Consider the following 9,712-nt stretch of genomic DNA (forward strand, 5'->3'; position numbering starts at 1 on the left):
ACCAAAAGATCGAACATCTCGAGACCGTTTTATGCACCTCTATGTTTGACCTCTGCTATAGTCCGCACCAACGGCACAACCATTGCAATCAAGGTACGGGCTTCATATTGGACTTGAGCTTAAGCTTGGGCCTTTTGGTATGATGAATTGTAACAGTATAGTATTATCTCTTATAAAATAACTAAAATCATCTCTATCTACTTATAGTATAGTATTTTCGCCCATAATTAACAAAAATTTCCAACAAAATGTTCAGTTGTAGTTAAAAAGATTTAAATAAATAAAAAATGGTTGGAATTCGGATATGGGTTTCGAAACTGCTTCTATGCTAGGATTAAATAGTCAACATTAGATAATGAACTATGATGAATCGTAGTAAATGACACACCATTTACATTAATTACCAAAAAACTTCTAGCCTAGTGGTATCTGGTGTTGTCCTTCCTCCTTGGGGTTGAGGGTTCAAGTCCTGTTGTGGATATAGGTGAATTTAAGATATAGTTTAGGAATTACATTAGTTTTCATTGTGTACTATTATGTTTTTTTAAAAAAAAAAAGAAGAAGAAGAAGAAGAAGAAATTAAGTAGTCTAACTATTTTTTGGTATGTATTTGAAAAAAATAATCCAATTTTTTTATTTTTTTGCAAAAAACCACTTTGTCCGGAATGAGACATTCTCGACCAAGAAAAAACATTTTTTTACCAGCTTTAGAATGACATTCTGGATGCCGAACTAAAATTTTGGATTTCGGGAAAAAAAAAAAAACTTTGGAATTTCAAGAACAAATCCGAAATCCGAAAAACAATTTTGGAATTTCAAGAAAAAAAATCAATTTTTTTCTTAATTTAACAAACAGAGTAATATTAACTATATACAATATGAGTGCATAAAATTAGATATTTTATTGAAAACGTTGATATTAAACATTACGAAATGTAGCATTCGGAATCCCAAAAAATGCAAAATAATTTCTTAAAGAAAAGATGAACAATACTTCGGAATTAAGCATCTTGGAAAAAATGGTTATTTTTCAAAAACTGAAAAAATATGGTTATTTTCTTTGAAAACCTCGTTTATAACCGTAGTAACTTAGTTTACTTAATTTCCCTTCAGAAGTAGATGTTTACCTTTATCTTTAATTAGTTAGCATGTCTATAAAATTAATTACCCTTTGAATGAGAAAAGTATATATGAGAGCATCAACAATATATAGTTAAATGATATCTAGTTGATATTCAATGAATTAAACCCAACCATTATAAGATATCATTTTTACAACTAGCTAGAATTCAATAGATATAAAGTAACAGATATTAAAATCTTCATGGAGAAAACAAACTTTTTATTCTTAAATATGTCGTAGTTTAGGTTTTGTAAAAAATGATTTTTTTTAAATATGTTTTATTGAATTTTATTTAGTACGATTTTAAGGGGAAAAAAAGATAAAGTATATAATAATAAGCGTATCAATCCATTAAACTCTATAGAATTCAATGTAGTTTAGGTTTTGTAAAAAATGATTTTTTTTAAATATGTTTTATTGAATTTTATTTAGTACGATTTTAAGGGGAAAAAAAAAAGATAAAGTATATAATAATAAGCGTATCAATCCATTAAACTCTATAGAATTCAATACACTGATAGGGATTCCCTTACATATATCCTCAAGATTACCACCTCTAAATCGGATATAGAATCTCTAGAATACGCAACAAACACCCATATCAAGTCTTCACAACCAACGATTACATGCTACAGAAGTTGGAGAAGAGAAGAGCGTAAATTTGAAGAAACTGTATGCCACCCTTGCTGCGAAGGGTGTATCATATCCCAGAAAAATGAGTCACTAACGTTTCCACAAACATTATATTTCATTACCCCGGTACCCTTTTCGACATTTCCACAAAAGTATTCTTTAGTGACACCTTGGCAACACGGTCTTAGTAACTTTGAACCCCCTATAAACAATCACAATATCAATACCTTTCTCTTTTACTATTGTAATGTGATCCTTAGCCAAGTAAGTTGATAAAGATTAACTGATGTTTTTCATGCATTTTAATCAAAGGTAAAATGAACGATATCAAGCATTTAAGTTTGTGTACCAGCGGATAAATTTAGAGCAGACAAGAAAGCTTGGTAGACATCTAAAATCACAAATGGTGATGTGTTGTGATTATCACTCTCATTGTTCAACTTCTTCACGCTTTCCATGAGCAGTTGATTATGGAACTTAGCTATAGAATTCGCATTGTTGCTACAGTTCTGATACGATTCAGACGATGTGAACTGAGGCAAGCATCCGAGTGGTTGCAATGTAGTGATTACTATCTTTTCAACTCCCAACTCATGAATGCGTTTCGCATTCAAAACTAGTTGGTTGATTATTGATTGCGTTAACCCTGGCAACTCCTATAATTATACCATATTATGTTACTTAATCTGATTAAAACTTGGAAACTTAACATAATGTGTAGTTGATATATGTATGATTATAAAAGAAAAATGACCTTGAGGGTGTGATTTGATGTGCAGTAGGTAGCATAGTCATTTCCTGCTACAGAAAGTAGTGCAATGGTTGATGAATTTATATGCAAATCTTGATGTGTTTGTTGAACAAGGTGTTGAAAGTAATCGATTTGGGTGGTCATATTTGGTTGATTCACGAATGTATTGAAGATACCTGTTCCTCCATATGCAAAATTCATCCCATATTTCATTGATTTTTTCTCACCAGATTTCCACCCTCTATATGTTATTGGAGACTTCGTACCCAAAATTGCAGCTGCATTTAAAAATATATATATAATTTGATATAAATAATGGTTATGTATTGGAAGTTTCGTGAGAGAGGTTAAGGGTTAAGAAAGGCGCACCAATGTAATCAGTGAGTACACGGCCATCAGAAAACCTGCCGGAGGGAGTACCCGGAAAAGTGATACCATACGGTTTTCCCCATGCACCGCCGTATGATTTTGGCCAGTTTCCAGTGTCGGCGTATGAGTCTCCGAACACAAAGAGCTTTAATTTCTGGCGCTTGTGATTCCTCACTTTCGTCGATTTGCTAACTACAAATCTTGCATCCGAAATGGAGCTCAAGAGGAAAAAGAAAACCATAAATAATGCTTGCTTTTTCATCGGAAATGGTGACTTATATGGAATACAAGTGAATCTTGAGATTACGAAGCTAAAATATATAAATCATGTATGATCATATAGAGGAAAGATTTTGGTTTTGAATTTGGTTGTGGTTGTGGTAGTTGTTGACTATTGACTGTTGAGTGGTATTTATTGTTTTCAAGGTATTTGGTAAACAAAATTGAATGAACTGTTTGTAACTTGTGATATGTATAAAGCATAAATTATTCATCTCTAGCATTTCCCTTGGACAGCTTATATAGGAAACAATTTTTCAAAAAAAGTTTCAATGCATAAACATAATATGATATTATATATTCGTTGCTGGAATTCATGAGTACAATGCTGGGTATCTTATTTCATCAACCATGATGCAATGTAGACCAATTATATATCCACCTCTTATTCCAACAAATTCATTTTAGTATAGAAACACATTTCATGCACAAATTTTGGCACGATATACTTATTTATATTGCCCCCCTAACCAAAGACACCAACTCTTTTAATTTAGCTAGACAATGATAGCACTAAAGCCCACCAATCCGTATTTCCAAGGTCTTTTAATTTAGCTAGATCATGATAGCACTAAAGCCCATCAATTCATATTTCAAAGTCCAGTATGCATATATATGCCTAAATATGCCTATACATCATTTTGATGATAAAATGTAAAGTATATTTTATACCATTTTAACCGGATAATAAAATATTAAACAATATTAATATTTTATTATCCAACCGGTATATTCAAAACCATGGGGATCGTGGTTGAGTTGGACCACGATCACGGTGGTGCACACTATCCCGGCTGGTCGTGGTGGATCGTTCTCCGGACAACAAAACCAAACGCCCAATAGGGCTCGACTTCTTTTTTGACTATTTGACTAGCCGTTGAACGGTCAAATTTTTTTAAAAATTGTTTTTTTTATATAAATTTTTTACATACCATTTTCACTTATAAATACCACATTCTAAACCATATTTTTTACATCATTCTTTTCTTATACACAAAATACCCACAACATTTTCACAACCAAAACCATGGATCCCAACCAAAACACCCTTCTAAACTATAGAAATCGCAAACCCGATAATGTCTTTGCGTTAGACACAACTCATTGTCAATTCCCGACCATGGAATCACCAAGGTGGTTTGTCAATTTGCTTCAAACCGGTTCACCTATATAACAAACAACGCTTTTTTAACAACAATGTCAAACTTTCCCGGCCTTCCAACAACAACAACTCCAATAATATCAAGCTTTCCAACAATTCCTACCATAACCATCACAAATCCCTCATTCGCCGGATTTTATTTCGGAAACTCAACATTCACCACCACCTCAACCTAAACATAAAAAAGGGAAAAAAAACGGTCCGACCCAACACCACCCAAGAAAGGGTCCCATAGATAAAAGAGGAAGAAGAAAAGTTAGCCGAGGCATCAACAATCGGACGGACGAACACATTTCGACATCAACGATGATCTGCTCGATCTTGAAGACGAGCAATCTTTTCATTGACCCGTTGGAAGAAGTAAAGCAAAAAAAAAAAAAAGCGGCTTCAACGGCCTCGTGATCTAGTGTTATGGATCAATTTGGAGAGAAATTTGATCATTATGTGCACATTCAAGAAACGAATGCAAAGATATTGAGTCAGGTAGAACAAAAAATGATAGAAACACAATCGGTGATTCAAATAAAAACCGACACGGAAATCTTGAAAATTAAAGCGAACAGCCTCGAATGCGAAGATTTACAGCTATTTCTCACGATAAATGAGTCCGTTCGAGTCCGACGTAGGAATTGGGGATAGCTTTTTTTTAGTTAAGCTTGGTAATTTAAGGTATTTTTATTTATTTTTTTTAATTAATTTAATTTTTTATGTTATCTTTTTTTTTAATTAATGTAATTTTTATTTTTAATGTTATTTTTATTTTAATTGATGTAATTTGGTATTTTAAATTAATGAAAACTAGTATTTTTTTTTTAAAAAAAAAGTTATATGATTTTTATGTATTTTTCATTTGAATTTAATATAAAAAATGAGGTAGAGTGGTGTGTTTAGTGGTTATAGTCAGTGTTAAAGAATGTAGTGATGACGTGATATCCACCACTATAGTGTTAGTGGTTGATATAACCAATGGTTTTATCATCACTTCAAGACCTCAAACAAGTCTAGATATATAGGATAGGTGCACAAAAAATCATTGCAACATAATTTATAAGACTATTAGAAGAGGTACCGGAACGGATACAAAACTTTAAACAACTGTCTACAAAACTTTAAACAAGTGTCTTTACGAATAAGCAATCATTTACATGGATCTCCAACAACACTCAAAAAAACCTAAAATCTTTAAAATTATGAAGCAACCTTTAAATTATATGAATCGTCACTTATGGTCATTTGAAACTTTTAAAGATTGATTTTTGCAAAGATCAACATAGCTTTTGTTTAGATGAATATTTTTTTTTCAATCTTTTTTTTGAACTTAAAGACTACTATATTACGTGATTTAGATGTAAAATCTACCTATCTTAATAAAATAAAAAGTCATTTTATACATGTGGCACTTTAAAATCCTTTCTTTTGTATGTACATGTTTTTATATGATATATATATATATATATATATATATATATATATATATATATATATATATATATATATATATATATAGAGAGAGAGAGAGAGAGAGGGTTAGGTTATTAGGTTTTTAGTAACTATTGTGTGCTAGAATGCACAGATCTGGACCATCGGATGGAATATAATCAAAGGTCATGATCTGAGGGTCTATGATAGTAGAATATGATAACATATACCATATAATCACACAAATTTCAGCATAAGGGCATTTTAGTCAATTAACCTATATTAAAAAAGGAAATTTTCGGATTTTTAGGGATAATTAATTCCTTTATTTTTAAAAATCTGAATATTTTAAATTAATTCAAAATTAAAAATTCGATTTTATTCTGTCAGAATGTTAGAATGTTAACCATAAACTAGTAAATATATTTTTCGATTTTATTCTGTCAGAATGACAGAATGGCAGCCATAAACTAGTAAATACATTCTAAAAAGAATACACAAAATCAATTCTTGAACTAACAATATACCAAATAATTACATTGTATGATTGTGATTCATTGAATAATAACAACATTCTGAAAGAAAAAAAGAAAAAAAACATCACAATCTAACAAAAATACTAATCTATTCTGATAGAATATTATTTTTTAGCAACATTTTATACATTGTAACATAACACATTCTGGTATAATACACTCTCATTCTCTATGTTCTCTTCCTTCTCCACATCAATGTTAGTCTCTTCAAAACCTAAATCCACAAAGAAAACACAATCAAGATTCAAAAATTAAAAAATTCAATGCATTCTAAGATAATAAAAACTATAAATTCTGACAGAATGTACTTGTTGTTGACAATTATTCTCAAACATTCTAACAGAATACATTTATATAAAATAAATTCTAATAGAATACATTACATAATTCAAGAGGTGTGATTGTATACAGAATTCAATAGATGTGATTGAATCATCAACACACATGCATTCATTCCCAGTCATGAATTTAAGAAACAAACACACATTTACATTATCAATTTAGAAATATGAACACCAATTTTGACTTTTTCGAAACAAAATCCAACTTATGACTGTGAAGTGCAAGTTGTATCAGAATATTTCTTCAATCGAACAAAAATAAACCATTGAAGATATCAAATTTAATAAGATGATGAACACAATCTCGATCTTGAAAAAAAATCGAGATAAAATCAATCTCGATTGAGGTAAATAATTTCCAGTTATATCCCCTAATTGTTGGATTACCGGACCAAAGAAAGAAGAACAGGAGGCTGCCAGAGGATACCTCCATCCAAGTACCTGCAATCGTTGGGATTTCCTCACCGTTTGCTCCTCGCTTCTCATTCGTGTTCATAAACCCCACAACAGCGCCACTGCTCCTCCGCATCCCCTTCTTCAGCCTCATCGACCCCATAATCCATCATCGATTGCGAGACGAGAGTATGTGCTCCCCCTTGGATCCGTCGATTGTAGAAGAAGTAGAATCGGTGATGGTGATGGTGTTAATGTCGATGATGAAGTGTTCGGCCGCAAGCATATCTAGGTCAAATATATTTAGTTTAATTCCTTAATTGAATAATTAGTTTATTTCCTTAATTGAATGATTTCAATTAAATAACTTCCTTAAATAAAAGTACAAAAGGTCCAAAATACCCTTTAATGATTTATTTAATTATTTATTATTTCTTGAATTCTCATTGGTGCATTAAGGCACACAATAGTTGCTAAAAACATTTGAACCTAGCTCTCTCTCTCTCTCTCTCTTTATATATATATATATATATATATATATATATATATATATATATATATATATATATATATATATATATATATATAGGGTAAAGTGAATATACCTAACAACCATATATAAGCTTAGGTATCTAACTCCATAATACTACATCGGTTTGTATCATATTTACATTGTAATTGCCTAAGGTTCTTAAACTTCAACCCCATAACTTGATTACTTCCAAAATCTTTGGACTTTCACCAATATCTTTCTTTTACATCATGTCTTTCTATCGAATACCAGCTGATAGGCTTCATATCCTACCGATAGAAATGTAAGGATGTAGGAGAAATATAATGATGAATTTAAAAAAAAAAAATTTGAAGTAAATCAAGTTTAGGAGGGTGTTTGGGAGTGCTTTTTTAACTAGAAAAGTGTTTTTAGATAAAAGTGTTTATTTGCTTATAGTGGTGGTAAAAAGAGTTTTTTAAAAAGTGTTTGGATTAGCTTTTACCGTAAAAAAAGCCAATAAGTCAATAAGTTAAAAAGTGTTTGGCTTAAAAAGTGCTTTTTGAAGTTATTTTGGCTGAAAAGCTATAAGTAGTTTCAAAAAGCCACTTTTTTTGGCGCAGCTTGTTGCCCGTTTGCCTTCAATCGATATGTATTGATATTAAATTTTAGTAGGAAATAGAATTGAATAAAAGCCACGTTTTCCATGCTTATTAAAAAGTGTTTATTGAAGCTTATGGAAAAGCCATTCTGAAAAGTGCTTTTGAGTTTGCCAAACACTTTTTTTGGCTTATTAGCTTTTCAAAAGCCAATAAGCAAATAAGCACTTTTCAACCGCAATCCCAAACACCCCCTAGGTATGAAGTTTAAGAACTTTGGATGATTGCAATGAAAATTTAATGCAAAATAACGTAGTTTGATGAGGTTAGATACCTAAGCTTATATAAGGTTGTTAGGTATATTCACTTTACCCATATATATATATATATATATATATATATATATATATATATATATATATATATATATATATATATATATATATATATATATAAACACCCCCTAGGTATGAAGTTTAAGAACTTTGGATAATTGCAATGAAAATTTAATGCAAAATAACATAGTTTGATGAGGTTAGGTACCTAAGTTTATATAAGGTTGTTAGGTATATTCACTTTACCCATATATATATATATATATATATATATATATATATATATATATATATATATATATATATATATATATATATATATATATATCAATACTAAATGTGTACAAAATAATAAATATATTACCATGTTAAGTCATTTTTCCGGCTTACTTTGAATATATATATATATATATATATATATATATATATATATATATATATATATATATATATATATATATATATATATATATATATATATATAAAATCAATACCATGGGGGGCTTAGAGGGAGGGCAAAGTGGGCAGCTGCACAGAACCTAATTTTTTTATTATATATTTTTATTTAAAAATACAAAATTATAATAAAAACAAGGGCCCTTTTTTCTTGTTCGTCCTGAGCCTTTAAGAATATTTCATTTTTCAGGACCGGCCCTGATCAATACTAAATGTGTACAAAATAATAAATATACTACCCTGTTAAGTCATTTTCCCGGCTTACTTTGAATAGTCGGTCGTAAGGACTGAATGTGTACAGGTAAACAAGTTGAAGGGGCAAAATGTGACCAAATATATAAAGTATATTATCCTTTTAAGTCATTATCCTATAAAAAAAAACTACTTTTCTTTTAAGTAAATTAGTGGTCCCTATCGTTTTGGATAATTTGCGCTTTTGATCCCTAACTTATTTTTTAACTCGGAAGGTCTCTATTATGTGTTTTTTTACGCGCTTGGTCCCTACTATTTGTTTCTGTTACGTGTTTGGTCCTTATTTTACCTAAAAATACTATTAATTTAGTAGGAAACAATTATAGTATAAGTACGGTAAGGTGGAGATGAGTTTGGGGTGTTTATTTAAATAAATTGAAAAATCAAGTGAAAAAAATATTTTTAGGTAAGACAGGGACCAAGTGCGTAACAAAAACAAAAATATGGACTCTTCCGAGTTAAAAAAATAATAAAATAAAATAAGTTAGAGGTCAAATGCACAAATTACCCTAAACCATAGGGACCATTCATGTAATTTTCACTTTTTTTTTTTTCCTTTTTGACATACTACCCA

General features: G+C 30.3%; 1 protein-coding gene across 2 annotated transcripts; it reads right to left on the reverse strand.

The window, feature by feature from the left end:
• Positions 1-1,591: 1,591 nt before the first annotated feature.
• On the reverse strand, positions 1,592-3,261 carry LOC145011552 (GDSL esterase/lipase At5g03610-like). 2 transcript variants are annotated; one of them, XM_078970292.1, is made up of 5 exons: positions 2,877-3,261; positions 2,684-2,785; positions 2,511-2,557; positions 2,106-2,412; positions 1,592-1,958 (listed from the first exon to the last, which is right to left on the reverse strand). In XM_078970292.1, exons 1-5 carry the CDS (start codon positions 3,136-3,138, stop codon positions 1,753-1,755), a joined length of 924 nt encoding a protein of 307 aa, XP_078826418.1. In that variant the 5' UTR covers positions 3,139-3,261; the 3' UTR covers positions 1,592-1,752. The 2 variants fall into 2 exon arrangements, with proteins under 2 accessions (XP_078826418.1, XP_078826417.1); XM_078970291.1 differs by having other exon boundaries at positions 2,511-2,785; positions 2,877-3,260.
• Between the last annotated feature and the right edge of the window lie 6,451 nt (positions 3,262-9,712).

The sequence above is a fragment of the Lactuca saligna genome, chromosome 8 (genome assembly GCF_052625555.1).
Source record: "Lactuca saligna cultivar CGN05327 chromosome 8, ASM5262555v1, whole genome shotgun sequence".
Classification (NCBI taxonomy): Eukaryota; Viridiplantae; Streptophyta; class Magnoliopsida; order Asterales; family Asteraceae; genus Lactuca; species Lactuca saligna.